General features: G+C 34.7%; 1 protein-coding gene across 2 annotated transcripts in view; it reads left to right on the top strand.

The window, feature by feature from the left end:
- The first annotated feature begins 6,062 nt into the window (after window positions 1-6,062).
- Window positions 6,063-24,845, top strand: part of LOC110095544 (N-terminal acetyltransferase B complex auxiliary subunit NAA25) — a 99,930-nt gene continuing 81,147 nt past the window's right edge. For both annotated transcript variants that reach the window (XM_028699761.1, XM_028699760.1), the window contains exons 1-6: window positions 6,063-6,435; window positions 16,953-17,115; window positions 17,211-17,329; window positions 17,421-17,495; window positions 24,067-24,160; window positions 24,315-24,433. In XM_028699761.1, coding sequence (XP_028555594.1) covers window positions 6,289-6,435; window positions 16,953-17,115; window positions 17,211-17,329; window positions 17,421-17,495; window positions 24,067-24,160; window positions 24,315-24,433 — 717 coding nt within the window. In that variant the 5' untranslated portion in view covers window positions 6,063-6,288. The remainder of the gene's footprint in view (window positions 6,436-16,952; window positions 17,116-17,210; window positions 17,330-17,420; window positions 17,496-24,066; window positions 24,161-24,314; window positions 24,434-24,845) is intronic.

Genomic DNA, 24,845 nt, shown 5'->3' with positions numbered 1-24,845 from the left:
AAATACATATATAGATGTTGGACTACCAAAAGAATGGCTTTCAACAAACTAGTTCTTATGGACTCTAATCTTATCAACTACTCAATTGGAGCCTTCCCTTTCCTTGAAATGACACATATATTCATAAAATGAGCACCTATTTTCGCAGCAGGCTATCCCAAATCCTCTGTAAAAAATCAATATCCACATTTGTAGAGTTCATGAAATAGTCATTATATATATATAACATAAGATATCTTTATTATTAGGGTTTACTTATGTTTATTTGTTTAACTTTATTTGAAGGGTGACATGCACATTATACGAACTTGGGTATATATTAGAAACATGAACTTGAATAGAGCCTGAATATTCACTTGTACATTCTTGTTGATATCAAAACATTAGTTTAAACTATAACTTAACTTGAACTTGAGTATCAATATATATTACTTGATAAACTTGTTATGCAACTTACATATGATGATATGCATGCCTTGATGTCTGCTTATAATTCCGTAACCATTTATACCTTATATTATCAATTCACTTACATATGGATAATCGAGTAGACACATATCGAATTCCTTTTATAACTTCACTTCCACTTATGAATTTCTTGATCACCTCTCACCTGATAGATGGAAGAACAAAAACATAAACAAAATATAATATAATATAATATAATTGAGAGGGCCCCTTATAACATTACTTACAGTACACTTTAACATCTCTCATTAGAACTTCCACCATGACATGATATGCATATACATAACTTATGTATTAAATATGTAATTATTAAATTTAATATGAATATGAACATCCATGAATTGTTATATGTACAATAATTTAGATGTGAAACATGTAAAATTTACATACATACTCAAATTTCATCATTTTGAAAACCATTCATAGGGGAAATTTATAATATAATTTTGAAATATTTAATGAACTATAAATAATACTTAAAATGTCACAATATAAAAAATACTCAATATTTCATAAAGATAATACCTAATTACAGAATTGTATTTCTTATTACCAAAATACTTAGAATGAAATATTATACAATATACTAAAAATTGCTTGTTGGAAAGTTTCTTAAATAAATAAAATAATATTTTATTTCCTATATTTTTGTATAAATGTTGAAATTGAAATTAGAAATAAGGTAGTTTTAGATTATCTCAAGATAGACATTTTCCTAAACTGACATGATGAATGGACATTGCCTCTAAAATCCCTCTCCTTTTTCTCTTTCCTCTTCTTCTCCTCTTCCTTCTATTCTCCTTCTTTGTCAGCTAAGCAAAGTGAGTATATTTTTTTAAAATAGATTTTTGACACAATATCACAAAACTTATCTTCCTAGTGCTGTAATGCTCCATAGAATATTTGAGATATTCCCAAATAGAAAGCTTAGGCCCATAGCACCCTCACTAGCATCATTGTTCTCTTTAAATTACCACTCCAATATGGAAACTTAAACACCACCATGCATAACATTCCTAAGAGAGATTTCCCCACTTAATTGCTGACTTCTCTATTTCAATCCTTAAACCTTTACTTACTAAATTAACTCATAGATATATAAATAAAATTCCTACTAAATTATATTGCATCAGGTTTTACACCCCCAACTATAATTACCTAACCATAATTATCTAACTACAACCCTTTGAGCACCTTTACCTGGCTATGGTATCTGAGTAATAGTGACCTGCATGCAATTCTATAACTAAATTCACTCGACTATGATCTTTTAATGACCATTGATTGACTATGTTCTCCTAACAACCATTATCCGACTACAATATCTCAATCAATATCACCCAACTTTGATCCTCAAATCATTATTACCCAATTATTTTCTCTTAACCACCATTAATTAACTTCATTCCTCTAACTTCTATAGCTGGGCTATAGTACTCTGACTACCTCTCTTGATTATGATTGTCAAAGAACCATTGTCTCATACTAGTCCTTTGACTATTAATATCTCACTACATTACTCCAACCACCACTATAGTCTTCTAGCTACCTTTGTCCAACTCTCATCCTCTAACCAATTTCACCTGACTATGATTCTCTGATATTATCACCTGATGACGGTCCTTTAATCACCACTGTCTAATTATGATCCTTTGATCATCGTCATTCGATTATGGACCTCTAACCATCATCATTAGATAGGAGTCCCTCAACCACCTTCACTTAATAATGGTATCCTAACCATTATTGTACGAGTATGATCTCCAAATCATTATAAACCCATTATAGTCTCATAACCATTGTTGCCTAAATACATCATTACCCTTTGACTTTATCACTCACTATAACCATTGGTTCTGACTCATATTATCATCTAACATGCATATTCATGCTATCAACACCAACTCTGACACCCAATATTAATGTCAAAATTTATACTAAATTGCTTGGTCATTAGCCTTGCCTCCAAATGAGAATGACCAAATTTATAATAAATATTCTCTTAAAGTAGCTCCTATGTCATAGAGCTCTTCTAACTTATACAATGAAATTTGTTTTTGTATAGTTTATGTTTACTATATTATATCAACACCTTCCTCAATCATGAAGAATGATATTACTTATAATGGATGACAAATAATAGAGAACCATTTCAACTTTATTAGCCCCATAATTTTTTTGTTCTCTGGGTTTTTCATATAAAAGCTCTAATTTCACTTGCAATCCTTTCTTATCTTTTTGAGTATATATGTTGGATATTTATATAATATTAAGACATTAATCTCTCTCTCTCTCTCTCTCTCTCTCTCTCTCTCTACTACAATTCATCTTTTGGCACATAATAATTTTATTAACATAACCACTTGCGAAAGCACCTTGAGGTTAAAGATCAAATCATGATAATTATATCTTTAAGTATAAATTAAGAGAAGTTTAGACTAGATTTAACTTGTTCTTAAAGTGAGAAAGAGAATTCAAATCATATATTCATACATTTAACTCATTAAGGAATAACATTTAGATTTTTTATTAATGTAATTAGAAGATTTCTTACAAATAAAATAGCTTAATCTCAACCCTAATAATAACCACTGAGTTTCATATTATTAATGAAGGAACAATATGAGGGTCTTACTATGAAGATGATGAAGAAAAATAATCTAAGAGAAACTTGTAAGGGTTTTCTCCTCACCCTCATTTAAACTCTTCTTTTTCATTAGAATCCATGAAGCCATCACTTATTATTTTCAATTTCAAGGCTTATAGTCAATAATCTAACTCCCAACTAATGTCCATGCCCTATGTCTCCTACTCGCTCCCCTTCAGTCACCCTAAGCTCTTGCTCAAGCTTGCTCTTATCTTTACCACTTGCTCACTCATATCTCTCATAATGTCTGTAGTTCACATTTGGATTTAATAATGTTTGAGGCAAAGTGAAGGAAATTGGGTTGTGCTATTTGGTTGGACCAACTCAAATTCTAGAGGGGTGTTGATATACAAGGTATTATAGGTTGGACCTATGGTTGAAACTGCTTTGAACTTGTTTGGAACCTTCATTGAACTAATATTGAAATAGGTTCAAATAATAGTTGAAGCATGTTTAAGAAAATTTTGAACCAAAATTGACTCTTGTTATAGCAGTGATTGTTGAGAAGGATTCTAAACATATTTTAACAAGGTTTAGATCTTGTTAGAATAAGGTTCTATTAAGATTTAAATTTAGTTTGAATAAGATTTGAATATAATTAAAACAAGTTGACTCATTCTAATTTAGTAAACTATTTAAGACCCACCCTAATCCCATCCTATTTTCAAATTTCTATGCAAATGAACCAAGTTAAAATGTTTTATAGTAATAATGTTGAGTATGATCTCAATAGCTAAATTACTATAAAACTTACTATTGAGGATCACACCTATATCATTATGACACAACTTATAGCTATAAAGATCCTAAATTTGACCACATCTATATCACTATAAAATATACTCGTGAGGATCACATGGATTAATATTATTTTCATCTTGCATTATTAGTTAATTTTTTTAAAAAACTTATGAATTTAAATTACAAGCTTTGCATTGATCTTCAACACCACATCCATTAAAAGTTGTACCAAATCCACATAAAATTGTGTGATGCCTCTCTACATGCATGATATTGTATTTTGCATCTCATACTGAACACAATGATGTCATTAGCCTTAAGTAACACAAATTATCTAATAATTTTCTTCATCACATCTTAGCTTTATATGTGATATAAGCATACATTGGCATGCATAAGCAAAAAAAATACTCAAATGAGTCAATCTCAAAAGTGAGCGCAAAATAAAATTCAAAATGTGCTTGAAGTTTTATCAAATATTTATTGAAACAAATCAACATTGCTATTGTTTGAAAAATGTTTCAGCTTTGATCAAATCTTTTTTGGACTACGATTGAACCACATTTGTATTAAGATTGAAGCTTCTTTAATTATTCAATTTTTTTTTCAAAATACAAACAAGATTTAAATAAGCTTGATAGAATGTTTGATCATGTGCCGACTATATTTAGATCACGATCAAAATAAGTTTTCAGCAGTTTTCAAAGCTGATAATCTTACATCTAACATCCTTTTAGGTTTAATGTTTGGATTATAAGCATATATTTATCGTTAAAGATGTAAACTTTGCCAAATGTTTAATATCAATGACTTTCAATGATAATTTCCAGCTAGCCAAAGATAGAGACATAAATACATTATATTAAAACCATCACTCACGAAATAAAATCACCAGAGAAGGAAAATGCTCTAGAAATAGGTTGGAGTCCGTCAATATTTTATTATAAAAAGAAATTTGGGACGTATTTCCTTGAGGTCTTTTTGTTCTAACAAAACTTTTTGGTTTATTTTCTTAAAAAAATAAAAAATCGAATATATTTCTTCAATATCAAATATTTTGGAGCATATAAAATCATACTTTCCTACATTTAAGATTATTTTTTACCAACATGATATTTCGTGGTATTTGAATGAGTAAAATAATTTAGTGATATTAGTTCGTAACAATGAGTTAAGAATAATTAAAAGGTCTCCTAATTCAAAATTTTCCCATATGGGATCAATTTGAACGAATTGCCCTATTATGTCATGCCAGACCATGCATAATAGGGTTATAAAAATGAGTTATTGAGTCAGATTTGGTTCAACCCAAAATTGACCTGCTTTGAAACTACCCGACTTAAGCCCGACCCATTTAGTGAGTCAAGACCTTGAATCTAAACCCGATCCACCCTAAAAAATAATCTATTGAGATCGAAAATAAATTTGCATTGCAATTTAAGTGCAATTTAAGACAATCAATAATCAAAAGAATTTAGGCGAAGTGGAATTACAATTATAACTTTAAAACCCATTTATTTGGATTTTTTTAACTATGTCATAATCAATATTCTATTATTCCAAATTTTAATTATTACGTAACATATCTATATACATATCAAAAATTTCCAGTCAAATTTGTTGGGTGAAAATTAGGTCATTTGTAATTAGCATGTACCTAAATCTGAATTGTTAATTAAACGGGATGAAAAATTAAACCTAAACTTATATTTTATGATATGAATTAAATCTGAATCGAATTATTGGTCCTTTCTTTTATGGGGGATTTACATATCTGATACCTAAAACTTTAATATTACATTTCTAGCACTCATATAAAATTCTAATATTAAATATCTCATTCATATATTTTATTCTTACCACCCATATCACCATATAAATTTTAGGAAGATTTACATGCATACCACTTTATTTCATGCTATTTACAAAATCTAAAACATCTAAAACTTTAATATTATATGCCTACCACTTATCAAATAAATATGAGTGCATAAAATGAAATATTAAAGTTTATAAGGTGATATGAGTGATAAGAATATTAAAGTTTTAAATGTTAAATATATAAATAGCATGAAATAAAATAATGTATATGTAAATTTCTATAATATTTTATTTCATGCGCTCATATTTGCTTTGATATAGATATAATATTAAAATTTTAGTTATATATTTACAGTGGTATTGTCCCGCTCCTTTATTCGCACCACTCCTGCTTAACAAAATCACTGATTTCACGAGTTTACCTTGCTTCTCGGCTAATTCTCCTTGAAGGTTCTGCTTTTGGCAGCAGACACTTACGAAACTGCACCTTGAGGTCATTCCCTACATAGCGCCGTTCTTCCCGTTAGTCGTTTCAAAAACTGCAGTCTAGGGGAAAACTAAACGCGAGGAACCCTAGCCTCCTCATTCTGAAATCCAAAACCTAAGGTCCAATGACCTCGAAGCCCGGGCTCGCTGGTGGGATCCCGGAGCGAAGGGTGCGGCCGATATGGGACGCAGTTGATTCTCGTCAGTTCAAGACGGCTCTTAAGCTTTCAACAGCGCTTCTAGCAAAGCACCCTAATTCTCCGTACGCTATCGTAAGTTTATTCTTGTTGTCGTGTTCAACACCTTAGTCTTGTCTGTTGTCATTTCTATTCCAGGATGGAATTCTTTACTTTGTAAGTGTACTCCCTCCCCTGTGAAATAGGAACTGAAATTTGGGTGGGGATTGTGTGAAGTAAAGAAAGTTTAATAAACATCGGGGCTTTTCAATTAGGGAGAAAATGCAGTACTCCCTATTGAGCCCTTAGCATGACCAGGGGTATGTTGGGATTTTGTTTGTGGAGATAGTCCTAAATATGCTACATGTATTATTTATATGTAGTTTATTATGTTTCATGTATTATTAAGCCCTTAATATGCCTTATGTTAGCACTATAACTATTTTATTCTTGAAATTAAAAATTCTTTTGCAGAATGTGTTTGTTTTTCTACATTGTGATAGCATAACACAAAGTCAAACAATACATATGAAGTTGCATGGTGCCAAATAAAAAATATTTGCTGAGAGAGGAGATATGTTTGCATTTTCAATTAGGGCCCAATGCTCTAAAATACGTTAATTTTAGTGTATGCATCTTTATGGTAGAAATCTATTTCTGCAATCTTCACCTATGAACCATTAATTTGAAGATGTGCTTGCTCCTCTTCATTATCATCATCTCATCCCAATAATCTGGGATTTGTCTGTATGAGAAGGCCAGAGATGAAACCAGAAATGCTCAAATTTTCCAATTTCACCCACTATTTGTTTGAGTAAATTATAAACAGGGTTAATTGTAAATTACCTCCTCATATTCTCCATATGTTATAAAAATGTTCTTGGTAGTTTAATTTATTAGATGCATAGCGACTAGATTCGATCATAAGGTTTGTATTACTATGTGCTATGCGCTGATGGGTTTATGCCTAGCGTTTTTGCAACATTCATTTAGACAGACCCATGAGGGGTTTTATGCCTAGCTTCTTAGTTTAATAGTAATTTCATACTTTTGCATATATGTGAATAATAATACCATGATAACCATGCATGCACACATCATAATAAATATAATAGAAGGATACACTATTTTTCTCCCACCATTGACAAGTAGCCATTGACGTCAAACCTTTAAAAAAAAATAAAATTCAGAGACATTTTAAAAATTCACTTCACCTACAAAAGCTGACTTATGCTTATATGAAACAAGGAAATAAGCAAACTTATTAGTTATTTAACTGAGAAGTTGTTAAGATGATCAAATTTATGATGGATTAGCTCCTCTTAAACATATTACAGACTATATGTCTACTAGTAAGGAAGGAAAAAAGAAGTAAAAATTTGCAATGCTCATAAAAAATTTTTGTATGCTTGAGTAGAGCTAGTGTTCAAATTCTCATAGGAGTTTCTAGGCAAGGAATTAAGGAAATGCCATACATAAGTTCTAGAGGTATCTAGGCCTAGTACCTCTTTAGATTTGGTTGAAATGAAGCATTATGTGACATATTGTCATATTTGTGGTTCGCCTGTTGATTCCATCTAGATTGAAAACTTGAATTATGCTTATGGAAGAAGAAAAGTAAGACTACCTTACCTAACATCAATAGACTTAAAAAGTCATATTTATTTTTAAATAAATTTATGTGGTCCATCTACTGGAACTTACCCCCCACTCCTAATGAAGAAACAATAGAAAAAAAAGAACTGAAAAAATTAATTCTAAAAAATAAATAAAAATAAATTCTTGTACAAATTTTACTTTGGCATTATTTAGTTAAAGACTAGTCCGATTTCTATCTCCTTAATACTATTTAAAATTACGCAATACGATACACACCTTAGTTCAATTATGGGGAAAAATGCCCCGAGGTGCACACTTTGAGTAATTTTTTTGAGGCATACGCCTCAATTTGCCTTGCCTTTTTGGCTCAAGGCATATGCCTCAAAAGATGATTTTAATTAAAAAATTATAAAATTAAAACCTAATCTAATTCAATTGTAAATGCATGCACCCGAGTTGAAGCCAAAGCAGTGTCTCAACTTCCTTCTGGATGGGAAATCCCTATTGCCAGGCTGCTTCCATCTTCATTGGCGACCACCTGGGAGCCTAAATGTGCCGTCACCTCCTTCTCCTTTTCATATTACACTATTTTTTTCTTCCCCAAGTTTTCTTCATCTGCTTTCAAAATTTTAGGGTTAATTTTGATCATTTCACCTTTGAATATTTTATTATTCTCAACTTTCTATTCTAGGGTTTTTGTTAGAGGCAAGGAAAAAAATCACGTCAAGGAACTGGTGTGGAAACATAGCATTTAGTTGATGTGGGAGGCGGTGATAAGACTTGTTTGCTTGAAATGTAATTATTGTGAGATTATGGTGAAGTGTGGTGTAACTAGGATGAATGAACATCTATCCAAATCCTATGAGAATGTGGCACCATGTATCAAAGTGTCTGATATGAGGAAGGAAATGAAAGCATATATGAATAACTTGACAATGTCAAAGTATTTGACACAACATCAATTCTGTGAGAGAGTTGATGTTGTCTTATATTCAAGAGCGAGAATTTAATCTTTTAAGCCTTTTTAATTTAGAATATTACTCTTATCTTTATGTTAATGATAAATATTTTTGAAAGAAGAAGATCACTGAAATCAATGAAGAACCATTGGACTTCATAAGTGATGAGATAGGGGTGAAAGCAATTTGTTACGACATGAACTCAAGTAAATACCCCTTCAGTAATGACAACGTAGATAACTTTTGAGTTGTTATACTATTACTCTTTTATTTAGAAATTATTTGTGGATGAGCAAGGAACCAGGAAAGAAGGAACTTGGAGTTGAACTTGATATTGTATTATAATGATACTTTTATGCCATTTTTATATTTTATGTTGTTTTGTTATTGTGATATTTGCATTTAAATTCGGTTTCATGCAATTTATCACTTGTCACTTTATATATTATGCAATTTTTGATTTTGTATAAGAGTTTATAAATTGATTATTCATTGATAATGTGTGTTTTTAGAAAAATATTGAATTCTACTTAGGCTTATAATGATTAAAAAGAAAATTATTAGTCTTGCAAAGTGGGTAGTGAGTAAAAAAATGATATAATTTTGACAATTTGTATAATACAATCGGTGCTAAAGAAAGAGAACATTAATAATAATAATAACTAAGATAAGACATAACTGATCCAAATATATTTATTACAATTTTTTTTTTCAAAAAAAAGAAATTTATAACTAGTCATTAGGAAGTTTATATGAACTAAGAATTCCCTAGAGTTGCCATCATAAAAGGAAAAGCAAGATACATTGGATCAAGATAACATAAATTATTTTGAGTACCGTTCATCCATTTGGAGGCAAACATGATAACAGTTGTATACTGGCTAAGTCCTGATGCCAAGATCATCAGGGGAGTTATTATGTTTACTTGGAATTTAGTTAATCTAGGAGAATCGAGAAAGAAATTTTTTGATTATTGCTTTGACCAGAAAACACTTGTTGAAACCTTTTTTTCATTAAACCTGATAATGTTCTGATAGAATCTTGAGACTAGATCAAGCTTCAATCATTAGCAACCTCCATTTCAACGAAATAAAATATAACATTAGGGAACATAAGTGTAATGCCACAAGGAGAAAAAATTACATGAGCAACTGGAGGACCCTTTGTAGGTTGACGGATACTCATGCATGATTCTAAATGAATTTTGACATCTAAAGCAGATGATATTAGAGATGGAGGAGGAGGGGTACTATCATCTAACGAACCATTGACAATAAGTGAAGGCCTAGTTCAAAAGATGATTATAGCATAATATTTAGGGCATGAACATCCCCTAGAGAGACTAAGAAAGTGGGAGAATTAAGCTGCAAATGATGATTAGTGTTATCAACATAAAATTCCCACATGTGCATACTATGATCAAAATAGCCAATGATATCTTTTGGAACCATAAAGAATGATTTCTTAAATTCCGGATGGGTCTTGAAGCAATTAATATAGTAATTTAAAAAAATTTTACATGACTTGCATCAAGAGTGCAAACCTTTAAAATCTATTTATTTTTTCCAATAGCCACTTGAGGAAATAGTAATCCGATCTTCTTGATTCACAAGGGTGGAAATGCCAATCTCAACAAGAACACGAGGATAAATAATCAAGAGTTTCTATTGGTAGCAGCATGCACTTGTAATGGTTTGCCAAAATTGTACCAAAGATTATAGCATGTATTGATAATGTGGTGGATCTACTACCATATTTTGATAAGCATGTGATGTCTAATAGAAGGTTCACCTAACAAGTGAATATTTATCATGAAGGTGCAAATAATCTCTAAGCTTGATTGGCTAAAGGAAAATTTACCAAACAAATGGTAGAAGAATGGGCCAACTAGATCAGAAATCTTTACCTTCGAAAAAAATGAATGGGTTTACCATGATAGTAGCTGACTTGTGCCTCATAGAATTCGGCCATGCTGAAATTATAGAGGGAAACCTATTGATGAATTTGACTGCAAATAACACTTTCTTTGACAATGTTTGCAAAGAAAATAGAGAGAGGTAAAAGAGGGAGTTTTAGCATCAGTATCTAGAGAGATCCAATATGAAGGTGTAATAAGATCATCACTAGCCATAGGATCATAAACATCTGACAAGTGGAGACGAAAGGCAAAGATGAAGCATGAGATGGATCTTTAACTTTGATGCTTAGTAGCGCGACAAAGGAGACAAAGTAACCTCAGGAAGCAAAAAGAAAGATGGGCTCCACAACGAAAGGTGGTGGCCGAACATTGTTGAACTAATCATCTGCACATGAGTACATAAGGGATAGTGGGAGCAAAGGTAGCGATGTAGTAGTGCGAGCAACAACAAATAAGAGCTTTTGCTTGATGAGGGGCGGGCACAACGATTTCGAAAGGAGCGACTAGGAATGTTGTGAGAGACAAGAAAGGCATGTGAGTGCAAAAGCGATGTGTAGATGCAGTGAGCCAAAATCACAGCACACGAGTGTGGTGAAAGGTTGCTCCTCGTAGGAAGGTTCATAAGAGCAGCAAGCACCTATGAGTATGGTCGAGCAATGGAAAGGTTGAAGCGTAGCATAGTTACTGCTCAAAGTCACTCAAACTTTGAAAAGTTATTTTTTTATCAAATTTCACATTAAAAGTGAAGGAAAAACTGAATTTTGGTTAAAGATAAAGATGCCAGGCAATACAAAGAAAATTCTTAAATGAGAGGTTGAAAGAAGAAATTATTTTTTGAAGATTATAGTGAATAATATAATGAAGTGTATTATAGATTGATCCAAAAAAATTAAGTAGTGTTAGCTTGAAAAGTGATGCATAAAGATTAAGCTTTAGATCATATGTTATATATACTGTGATTTGGAGAGTTTTGGGATATTGCATTTAAGGTTAACAAATCTTATCAATAAAATTTTGAAGGCTAAAAGGCGCCAAGTTATAGAAGAAGCATTTTGATACTAATATTTAAGAACAAGGTGATATTCAATATCGTGCTAATGATAGTTGAATCAAACTTATGAGGCATACAATGAATCTATTAGGAAGAATAATGGAGCATATGCTGAAAAAATACACAAAGCTTAGGGAATAAGTTTGCTTTAATGCCAGAAATATCTATTGTTGAAGTGTTTTTTGTGTCAAGATACTTAATGGAGCAATAATAAAAGTTAAAAAAAAATCATTTTCATAACATTTTTATTGAGCCTGGGAAGAGATGATCAAGTATCTTGGAAATTGATTTAGTGTGCTTTATGCTAGAGTTGTGCTTCAAAGATGTATTCACATCATTAAAGATATTTATAATAGAACATTGATTAATGTTAGAAGTATTTATGGAGTGATCCAAGAAATTTCAATTATGCTGAGCTTACATTAAGGATCAACATTGATTCCCTATATTTTTATATTGTTTATGGAAATTACTATAAGGAATATTTAAAATGAAGTGTCTTGGTGTATATTTTTTATAAATTTATTAGTTCTAATTAGTAAAATATCTATTGAAGTGAAATCAGAACATTGGGGAAAATATTTAGAGGATCGATATCTTAGAATCAATAAAGCAAAGCTTTCTTATATAATATTTAATTTTGGTGGGGTATGATATTGATAATTATCATTTAAAATTATTGATTGAGAAGGTGATAACTAGGCTTGATAGGTTTAAATTTTTTGATCTATTATATAAAAGAATGAATGTATAGATGAGAATATAATTTTTATAGTGAAGAATGGATGGCTATAATGGAAAATTGCCTCATGAATTTTGTATAATAAGAGGATATTATTAAGAATTAAAGCTAAATTTTATGAAATCGCAATTAGGTCGATGATGTTATATGCATATGAATATTGGGCTTTATTGTAGCCATTGATATTTAAGTGGAACAAAAATTGGAATTTTAATATGGAAATGTGATAAAATCCAGAAGAATAAATTAATGAATGATTTTATTAGAGAAAATACTAGAGTGATCTTTACTAATGATATTGAAAATTAACTTAGGTTGTTTGGACATTAAACAATGAATGGTAGAAAATACACTAATTAAATGAGTTGATAACAAGGTTTAAAAATGCTAAATTGGGAATCAAGGCATTTTGTTTTAGCGAGGCGAGGCATAAGCCTCAAAACTTGAAAATAAAATGCTAAAAAAATTATAAATAACTCATAAAAAAAAATGAAATAATTTATCAACATGATGACTTGTTTGAAAGTAAATGTTATTAGAGGATAATAAATTGGAATTAGATTCAAATTAAATGCTTACTTAAAATTTAAATACGCCCCGACGATCAAGACCCAAGGTAGTCTTATCGTCACTTTGACTTTCTTTAGAAGAATCTGTGTAGTATGTGTTAAAGTCATCTTTAAAATTTTCTTCACATATAATATTTTTTTCTTGTCCTCTATACCAATTAATATTATACTAGATATAATCTAAAATAAAATAACAAATTAATAAAAAAATCCCTTATATTTAAGATTACCTTTAGATTTTTTTTGAAGCTCTTATCCTATTTTATTTCTTCCTTTTATATACCTGTGAAATAAAACCGCTTCTAATTCAATAGACCTTTCAATGTCAATATTGATTACTTCTTTTTTCTCATAATTATAAGTCTGTCGTTCAGGTTCAACTTTAAAATTATCAGCACTTCTAGGTTAACCCATTCATCATCAAATTATAAATTATCAATAATTAAATGATCTAATTCATCATCACCAATTTTTTTCTTTTGTAATCTGATGTGCCTATTCTTAAGGTTTTTTTTTTAAACATTACATAAACAAGCTTGTTCATATGTCATGCAGCTAATCAATTCCTTTTCCTTGTATGAACTTAATTGAAGGTGTTCTAATTACGCTTACATACAAAAGCTGAATATGTTAGGCTAAGAATTTTAATTGAAAATATTTTAAGTTCAAGAACATCATCTCTAAATTAAGCTCACCAACGTTCTATATGAAATATAAAGTATATTATTAACATATATTAAAGTAGGAAGTTTTAAAAATTCAAATTTAAAATTATAAAAAATTGCAAAGGTACCAAAAGAGTATATTTTACTATGATGCACAAATACGGACACAACGACACAGATACAACAAGGACATGTCATTATTGAAAATAAAGGACACAGACACGGGTTGGACATGATATTATAATTTATATATTTTAAAAATAGTGTATAAAAATTGAATAAGTATAATATTAAAAATAATAAGTCATTTAACTAAAATTTGTGCATAAAATAATTTATCAACTTAATGACTTATTTAAATAAATTAAAATTTTAAATACGAGAGATTATATTTAAAAAAATTCATAAAATATGTAATACATGTGTGTCTAATTTGTATTTAATATTGTTTTAACCGGATACGTTTTTGGTGTGTCTGACATGTGTTGGATGCGTGCTAGATGCATGTCGTGTCGGATGCGTGTTAGATGAATGTTGTGTCGGATGCTGTAGGCTTCTTTGAGGAGAAGTGCCAGTTATCATAGATATTTTGTAAAATGCTTGAGCTGCTCTAAATCTAAACATTCTATTAAATAAAATTCTCAAGTTGTGCATTTGCTTTGAGGTAGTCACTTTCAAGAACAAGCCTGTCCATACGTGCATTCAAATTAGTTTTTACATCTTTTTCTACACGAAAATCTTTGTCGTAATGAAATTTGGGGTTTAAATAATATGAAGTAGTAGGTCGATGTTGGTGTAAATGGCGATCTACTTTTCATCTGTAATTTTTTGAAATTTCTTTATAGGCACCTTCTTGATCCCCTATATCTTTTGCGATGTTCGTTTTTAGTTTTATTCATAGCGTCATAAGTAAATTCTATTATAGGGGCCTTTTCATCATCAACCATTCTTAATACCTTAACTGAAAGGCTTATTGTCTTCAAAACATAATTTATACTACGCTAGAAAGATGTATATTTCATAAAAATCTTTTTCACTTGTTTCCGTTCTTATTTTTTGGCCCATGAACTTTTATCTCATTCTTTAGAAGCAAATATAACTTCTAAGGGCTGCCTTAACTCCTTGAATCTTTAAAGTCAAATATGCAGTTGTAAATTTAGTGACGCTAGGCTGAATAATTTTTTTATCAATATACTTTCTTATTAACTGAGCATCTAGAAGTAATTAAAAATAAATTTACTGACAAATTTTGCCTTCAACAAGACAAATTTATGTTTTTGCTTTTGTCTTAATTTCTTATGTATTAAATTAATGCAGTATGCAACATATGGAGTTCAATGGAGATACTTCTTCCACGTTAATAATCTCCCTATAATTTTATATGCACTTGAATTATATGTTACAACTTGAACCACAATATCTCTCATACTTTCTCAACAATCTTATTCAACATTTGAAACAATAGTTGTACATCCTTCACAAAAGTTGAAGCATCAACAAATTTTTCATAAATAAAGTTCCATAAGGATTGCTAACAAAGAAGTTGATGATGCTCCTTTTTTAAATATCTGAACAACCATATGATATTATGGTTACTCCTATCTCAACCCATGTCTTGTTCACTTCATCCACCATCATTTTTGTTATTTGACTTCCTCATCTAACATCTTGGTCCTCAACTCATATATGTTAGGAAGCATAGCTCCCAACATATCAACGCTTGTCGATCCATGTTGGACTGTTAGCAACATTGAATGGAATGCCATTTTCATAAAAACACCTTGCATTTCCAAATAGACTATTGCTGAGTTTCTTCGTTGCAGTTGGAGGGGAAATAGTTTGAGAGTTCATATTCTTCTATTCATCAACATTCAATACAAATTATCCATTGATCCTTGAGTGCGTCTATTAGAAGAAACTAAATGGCTTCCACTACTTGATCCTTCATGTTGGAAGCTAAAATACAAGCTATTCCTAATCATCTCTTTCATAGTTCTTTGTAAATGGAGTGGTTATCTATGCCTATTAATTAAACATACATTTTCAAGAATTGCATTTAGAAAATAAGTAAAAAAAAAAATGGAGTGGGGATTTTTTTATCTAATAAAATTGAATGCTTCCAACAATAGGAATGAACTTAAAAAGTAGAAGCTTAATCTTCAAAGCAAAAAAAAGAAGAAGATTGAAAGCATTTCAGAAATTCTTCAGTTTTAAGCACTTAAAACAAAGCTCCAAAGCATGTTCTTTATAAGTATTGCTTGAATATTATTTCTTTAAAACCTAATAATACTGAGGGATATAATCATCTTCATTGTTATCACTAAACTTACCTAATTATTTTGGATTGGCTTTATGAATTCTCATTTTCTATTTATCTTTGTTGAGTGCTACACAAGTAGTTAAACCTATTCAGAAAATCTTTTTTGCACAACCTGTATTCAAGTTTCCTTAAATTACTCTTTTTTTATCTAATCCTTTGACATAAATTTTATCTACTTCTCTCATTTGCACATCTACTAACATTTGTAGTATGTTCCCAAACTGGCTATGTCTATTTTTACTATTTCATCTTTTATAAATGATATTCCCACCATTTATCTATATAAATTATTTCTTGTTATCTTTTTTAGTTTTATCACATATTCATCCTAAAATTCTTATTGTTTTTCTCAATTATATTTATTCAATGACTTACTGCTCAACACTCATATACAAGCAACATAATTAACTTAATTTTAAACAACAATTTAACATAATTAACATAACTATATTTATAAAGTTTAGTTTGTTAGTTTATATGATATTCTATCATTCTATAGTACTTAGAATGCTTTCCCATTTCAACCACCTAGCCTCAGATCTAAAACAGCATTCCACAATGCTGAGAGATAGTAGATATTATATTTTTTGTGTGTAACATCTCTTTTGTCGGCATGCCTATGACTGGCATCAACAGCTTGCACTTTTCTTTGTTCATTCTCCACCAGCAATCACATGCTTTCAACTTATTATCAATTTGGTGACGTAGGATCGGGCATCCATTTTCTAATGGCTATCACCATGACTTTTTTTATATGGTATTATGAGATCTGGTTATATCTTTGTGTCAGGCACTCAAGGCTCTCATTTTGGAAAGGACAGGGAGGCTTGACGAAGCACTAAGTGTTTGCTTAGAGGCCAAGGAGCTTTTACATTCGAGCAATTTGAATATGGTTCAAATGGATGATCTCACCCTCAGTACTTTACAGATTGTGTTTCAAAGGCTTGATCGCTGTCTGTATTATGATGCTTTTTTTACTTTCATTAATATTCCTTTAAATCTCAAAAGGGTTTGTATACTGAATCTGATTTGATTTTCTTCTCTCCAGTGGATCTAGCCACTCAATGCTATGAGCATGCTTGTAGAAAATTCCCTAATAACTTGGAATTACTGATGGGACTTTTTAACTGTTATGTGCGTGAATATTCGTTTGTCAAGCAACAGCAGGTATTTTTTTTGTGTATGATGAGACAGTGCTTCTTGAATTTTACTTCTCTGTTAGTGATCATTTATGCTATTGTACTGTCATTTTTCGCAGACTGCCATAAAGTTGTACAAGATTGTTGCTGAAGAAAGGTTTTTGCTTTGGGCAATATGCAGCATTCAATTGCAGGTTGCCATATGGGCTATGCATTGTTTTTCTTTTAAATCTTTTATGGTTCTTTTGTCTGTTTACTAGCAATACAAGCATTAGCTTACTCTTTGCGCTTTGCATGCTGTAACTTATGACTATTGTTGATTTTATGGATGAATAGCCTTGCATTTTCTCTTTACTCCGTGGAAGCAATATAAAGTAACCTAACTGAAAACAATAATTTTTGTATAATGTTTGGCTTGTATTGATGATTCTTTATGTTGCTGTTTTTTTTGTTCGCTGCACATCAAACCTTTTTCGCCCCGTATGGGGTTTAGCTTTTATAGAAGCTAATATATGAAGATGCCCTCTTTAGGTTACAAGGTAATATATTCCTCCTTCGTCATTCTTAATCTTAGAAAAAAAAAAAAACCCCTTCAATTTTATGTTATGCAATTTGAAATTTGATATGCCAATGTTAGTTTTTGTTTTACGAGTGTTATTAACCTTTAACATGAAGAAGTGTGATAGGAAATACTTGAAATCAAGTAACTTTTACAGCAAATCTCCAAGAAAAACTGCTGTCCGGAGCAGGAAAACAGTGAAAACAGCGGAAAAACTGAAGGAAAATTAAGAGAAATTCGTAGGAAAACTTGTATTTTACTAGTAGATGCAAGGAAATTAGCAAAGATACAAGGATCCTCTATCTGAGAGGAGGATCGCACTCTCTCAATCTCTATAATTCGATCTAGAGCCCTAGCTACCAAAGAAGAACAAGAAAACTTTTCATAAAAACATGACATAACCCTAACCCCCCCTCTTTTCCCTACTTAATGCATACAATTCAAATTAGATACAAAAGGACCTAATTATCCATGCTACCCTTCCTTTTGGCTCCAAGAAAATATTTGAATTTCAAGTGGACCCCACTCCTTCCCTCTCCTTTGAGTCCGCCTGCTTCCTCTTGCAGGAATACATCCGGACCGGCCCAAGTGGCTGGGCCGGCTGGACCGGTCCTCCTTGGACTGGTCTAACATTACCTCCCTCCCAAAGAACCACCTTGTCCTCAAGGTGGAAGTCAGGAAACTGTCGCTTCATCTGCTCGTATGGCTCCCACGTGGCCTCGTAGTCTGGGAGGTTCTTCCATTTGATCAGGACTTCCGTAGCTCCATTTGTTTTCCGTCGAACCTCCATGAGCTCCAAAGGTTCTAGTATCATCTCCATCTCTTCAGTTAATGTCCCTGGTAACTCCGTACTGGTAGCATAATCCCCAATGGCTCTCCTCAGCTGGGATACATGGAAAACGGGATGGATCGTCGCCATAGGTGGTAGCTGCAAACGATATGCCACGGCTCCAATTTTCACCAACACTTCATAAGGCCCAAAATACCGTGGAGCAAGTTTCTCATTCCTCCGGTTGGCGATCGTTTTCTGTCGATATGGACGGAGTTTCAAATAAACCTTCTCGCCCACTTCAAACTGAATATCCTTCCGATGCCCATCAGCTTGTTTCTTCATAATCTGTTGAGCCCTTAACAGGTGTCTTTTTAACTCCTCCAGTGTCTTATCCCTCTCCTCCAAATACTCCTCCACGGAAGACACGGGCGTGCTGCTACTCCCAAAATACACCAAGTGGGGCGGGTCCCTTCCTTACAACACCTTAAATGGAGTCATCTGAGATGCTGAATGAAAAGAGGTGTTGTACCAGTACTCGGCCCATGATAGCCATTTAGCCCATAGCTTGGGTGTTTCTGATGCGAAGCATCTCAGATAAGTTTCCAAGCTCCTGTTGACTACTTCTGTTTGGCCATCCGTCTGTGGGTGGTACGCCGTACTCCTCTTTAGCACCGTCCCCTGCAGTCTGAACAATTCTTTCCAGAAATGGCTGAGGAATACTTTATCTCTGTCTGATACTATCGCCTCTGGCACTCCGTGTAGTCTGACTATCTCCCTGATGAAGACTGACGCTACTATCACCGCGGTGTATGGATGGCGTAGAGGAATAAAGTGAGCATATTTGCTCAATCTATCCACTACCACCAAAATCACTGTGAATCCCTCAGAGCGGGGTAACCCATCAATGAAGTCCATAGATATCTCCTTCCAGACTTGTCCTGGTAATGCCAAGGGCTGTAGTAACCCCCCTGGTGACATAGCTAGAAACTTATTTCTTTGGCAGATCTCGCACCTGGATACCATCTCTTCCATATCTCTATGCATACCTTTCCAGTACAGCTCTGCCGCTAGTCTCTTATAGGTCTTTAGCACTCCTGAATGACCTCCCACTGCAGTTCCATGAAACTCCTGGAGCAATTGTGGGATGTGTACTGATGTTCTGGGCAACACAATCTCTCCCCTTCCAATGAGTACCCTGGATGGCCTCCCTCTTCCTTCACTAAATCAGCTCTGATCTTACTTAATTCCTCATCTCTAGCACTCTCCATAAAGGTGGTCCCCCTTTATGGCTTCCCAATCTAGCATCATTGGGACTGACACAGCCACTATTTGCAGCTCACCCATGTACCTGGACAAGGCATCTGCTGTCTTATTTTCTACCCAGGGCCTGTACTGAATCTTAAAATCATACCCGAGCAGTTTGGATAGCCACCTCTGATGCTTCTCTGTCACCAAGCGCTGCTCCAGCAAATATTTCTGGCTCTGTTGGTCGGTCCGGACGATGAAATGCCTTCCAAGTAAGTAGGGACGCCACTTTTGGATGGCCAAAACAATTGCCATCAACTCCCTCTCATAGACAGATTTCATACGGGCTCTAACAGTCAACACCTGGTTGAAATAAGCAATGGGCTTGTGACTCTGCATCAACACTGCTCCTAGCCCGTATCCTGATGCATCTGTCTCCACTATAAAGGCATGAGTAAAATCCGGCAAAGCTAAGACCGAAACTGTGGTCATAGCTTTCTTCAACTGCTCAAATGCTGTCGTAGCTGCCTTCCCCCATAAGAATCCATCTTTCTTCAACTGCTCAGTGAGTTGCCAAGCTATAGTGCTGTATCCCTTCACAAATCTTCTGTAGTACAATGGCCACTTAAGCATGGCTTCAATCTTGGACTGATCTGCTGCTACCCCTTCCTTGGATGCCACATGACCCAAGTACTCCACACTAGCTTGTGCGAAGCAGCACTTCTTCAAGTTAGCCCTCAGCTGGTGCTCCTGGAGAACCTCTAACACCTTCTTCAAGTGCCCCCAGTGCTCTTCCTCTGTTCAGCTATACACTAAGATGTCATCGAAGAATACCAAAACAAATCGTCTCAGATACTGTTTGAAAATCGTATTCATGAGTGCCTGGAAAGTGGCTGGAGCATTGGTGAGGCCAAAGGGCATCACCAGGAACTCATAGTGGCCCTCATGAGTTCTAAAAGCGGTCTTGGGAACATCTTCTTTATCATTCGAATCTGATGGTATTCAGATTTCAGGTCGATCTTGCTGAAAATCACCGTTCCACTCAATTCATCCAACAATTTGTCAATCACTGGTATGAGAAACTTATCAGGTACCGTTTCCTTGTTGAGCGCGCGGTAGTCTACACAAAACCGCCAACTGCCATCCTTCTTCTTTACCAATAGAATAGGACTAGAGAACGGGCTGGTGCTGGGCCTGATGATCCCTGCTTCTAGCATTTCTCTGATCAACTTTTCTATTTCATCCTTCTGAAACTATGGGTAACGATAAGGTCGCACGCTGACCGGCGACACTCCCTCTCTTAATATGATGGCGTGCTCCTGCTCCCTTGGTGGTGGCAACCCTAGAGGGGGTTGAAAAACCTCCTCGAACTCCTGGATCAAAGGCTGAACAGAGAGGGGTATGTCTCCCCCTTCCTCTCCACTCACTCCCTCTAAGCTGTGTAATTCCACCAAGTAGCCTTCCCTTTCCTCCTGAATTGTCTTGATTAGGGATTTCAGAGAAACCTCTGCCTTGGTCAGCCCTGCATCCCCTTGAATCACCATTTTCCTTCCACCCTTCACCTGCCCCAATTGATTTTGGTTTCCCCCAAAGTCTGCAACCACTTCATCCCTAGGATGACATCCGTACTCCCCAATTCCAAGGGAAGGAAGTCTTTCTTCACTTGTATGCCTTGGATTTTCAGCACCACTCCTTTGTAGACTCCTCTTCTCATCTCTACCTTCCCAGTGCCCATCATCACCCCATAGCCTACATTATCCACTAACTTCATCCCCAGCAGCTCCACAATCTGGGTGGAAATGAAATTGTGGGTTGCCCCACTATCAATCAACACCACGACTCCACGGTTAGCTATCTCTCCCTTCACCTTCATAGTGTGACTCGGAGTGAATCCCACTACAGAGTTGAGAGAGACTTCTGCCACCTCCAGATGCATCTTTTCCTCCACCTCTGAATCGCTTCCCCCACCCTCTTCGTCTTCCTCGTCTTCACAAACAAGGAGAACTTGAAGAGTTCGATCCTTGCACTTATGCCCTGGCATGTATTTTTCATCACATCGGAAACACAACCCTTTCGTTCTCTTCTCTTGCATTTCTTTGTTAGTGAGCCTTTTGAACTGTCCCCCATTTCCTCCTCTTGTTGCTTTTTCCTTTGGAACTTCTTTCATCCCTCCCGGGGAAGCTCCCTTGGTGGTTAGGTGGGTAGTCGTCCACCTGTAAGTGCCTCATGAGCTACTACTACTCCTCGCTCCCTTCTCCAGGTTCTTTTGATTTTCGACCAACTGTGCAAGCTTCATGGCCTCCCCTAGGTCCCTGAGCATCAGGACCTTCACCGCTGCTCGCACCTCGGCCTTTAACCCCTTCATAAAATTTCCCTCCAACACCGTCTCGGACAAGCGCTCCACCCTGCTGGCCAGATGCTCAAACCTCTCTCGATAGTCTGCCATAGACCCCTCTTGTACTAGGGCAAAGAACTGCTCATAGAAATCTCCTCCTCGATCGGTTTGGAAACGCTCTAACAAACTGTCCTTGAATTCTCCCCAGCTCCGGATAGGTCTCCTCTGATCTCTCCACTGGTACCAAGAGAGTGCCTTCCCTTCCAGACGCAAACCTGCTGCCGATAACTTTTCCTCATCCGTCAATCCTTTGACAGCAAAGTACCTCTCCACTTTGTAGATCCACCCATAGGCATCCTCCCCTTCAAAAATGGGCATTTTCAATTTCTTTACCTTCCGATCCCCTCCATTCCCCCTTCCTTAAACCTCCATAGTTTCCCCTCTCTCATGTGTCTGGACCCCCCCATGTCTCCCGATCTTCCCTTGCTCTACCTTGCCCCAAACCCCCTTCAAAATCCCCTCTATGATCTTCAAACACAGTTTCCCGGTGCCCATGATAACCCTCCCGATGCTCCCAACCAGCACCTCTTGGTTCCATGCCTCCGTAGCCTTGCCTTTCCCCATATCTTCCTCCTCTCTCCTCTCTCTGGAAAGGCTCCAAATGAGGTCTTCCCCTACTTCCTTCCATGATTTCCACCTCCTCTTCCTCCCGATGGATTTCAGAGTTGGTGTTCTTCGCCGCTGGCCCTTTTGCATCAGATGCCGCCGATTGGGTTTGAAACTCCAACATCTTCATCATCATTTCCCGTAGATCAGCCACTTGCCCCTCCACGGAAGACATTCGTTCCTCCACGGTCTCCTTGATTTGATTTATTTCCCCTTCAATTCGCTCCTCCAAAGCGTCTACCTTCTTAGCCGCCATCTCTTACGGCTTGAAAATTTTGTGACGATCTCTAGATCTGAAAAAAAATTTCAGCAATTTCCTCTTCGCCGGCACAAATTTCAGCCACTGAAATTTGTCAAAAACAGCCCACGATTGGTCCCATGACGTGCTCTGATACCAATTTGATAGGAAATACTTGAAATCTCCAAGTAAAACTGCTGTTCGGAGCAGGAAAACAGCGGAAAAACTGAAGGAAAAATGAGAGAAATTCGTAGGAAAACTTGTATTTTACTAGTAGATGCAAGGAAATTAGCAAAGATACAAGGATCCTCTATCCGAGAGGAGGATTGCACTCTCCCAATCTCTAGAATTCGATCTAGAGCCCTAGCTACCAAAGAAGAACAAGAAAACTTTTCATAAAAACATGACATAACCCTAATCCCCCCTCTTTTCCCTACTTAATGCATACAATTCAAATTAAATACAAAAGGACCTAATTACCCATGCTACCCTTCCTTTCGGCTCCAAGAAAACATTTGAATTTCAAGTGGACCCCACTCCTTCCCTCTCCTTTGAGTCCACCTGCTTCCTCTTGCGGGAATACATCCGGACCGGCCCAAGTGGCTGGGCCGGCTGGACCGGTCCTCCTTGGACCGGTCTAACAAAGTGGTGGTTACTCTGATGTCCTTTTACTAATCATGTTGATCATTTTATCCTAATGTATTTTTTTAAGCCACATATAGAATGCATAGTTAGTTCGTTATTCTACTTTATATATGCTATGTTTAGTCAATCTCATTCTTGCGGTTTCTTTTGCATTGAGATTGCTATTCATATCTCTTTAGAGAGTCATGCCTGCATATTGCATTTTTGCATGCTCGTGGTTGCTTTAATGTGTACCATTTACTGTTTCTTTTACGATCATCATGGCCAAATTGGTTAGCATATGTCTATGCTTGTTGCTTGTGCAGGTTCTTTGCAGTTCTGGGGGTGAGAAATTGTTGTCCCTTGCTGAAGCTTTACTTAAGAAGCATATAGCTTCACATAGTCTGCATGAACCTGAAGGTCTGGTTCGTCAATTCTGATATTCTTGATCCATAAGTGTGTCACACCTATTTCATTTTTCATGTTCCCATCTGAATATAAAACTCTATCCGGCAGCTTCTTTTGCTGTAACAATGTTAGAAACTTCTGATTAACTTTTCAATATTAACTGCAGCTGTTGTCATGTACATTTCAATTCTGGAACAACAGGCCAAATATGAGGATGCTTTGGATATTCTTTCTGGAAATCTTGGTTCCCTTATAGGAATCGAAGTTGACAGGCTACGTCTGCAGGTAGTTCTTGCTTTCACAGCTTCCTTATTATGATGATTTCCCTTTTTCGATTGTTGTTTTGGTTCCTTTACCATTTATGCATCCTCTTCTCCTACGGCTAGTAGAACTAGAAAACTCAAGTTTGACCACCTTCTATTGGCACACAAATTGTCTTTCTTTTTATTTAAATTCCGGGAATATATTCTGATTATTGTTGTTGACAAATGTATTGCATTTAATTTGCTTAGCATTTGATTGACTAATAACTAGCAAAATTGCCAAAATCTACCAAATTAATGATAAATAATGCTACTTTGTTTGTTTATTCCTTGCTCCTCAGTATGCTGTAAACCAGTTATGAATATATTGCATTCCGCGCCGAATAAAGTTTATTGAGGGAAATTGAAACACATTTTTGTATATTGAAATATTG

The sequence above is a fragment of the Dendrobium catenatum genome, unplaced genomic scaffold (assembly GCF_001605985.2).
Source record: "Dendrobium catenatum unplaced genomic scaffold, ASM160598v2 fragScaff_scaffold_1386, whole genome shotgun sequence".
In the NCBI taxonomy this organism is placed as follows: domain Eukaryota; kingdom Viridiplantae; phylum Streptophyta; class Magnoliopsida; order Asparagales; family Orchidaceae; genus Dendrobium; species Dendrobium catenatum.
This window is presented reverse-complemented; position numbering and strand designations above follow the sequence as displayed.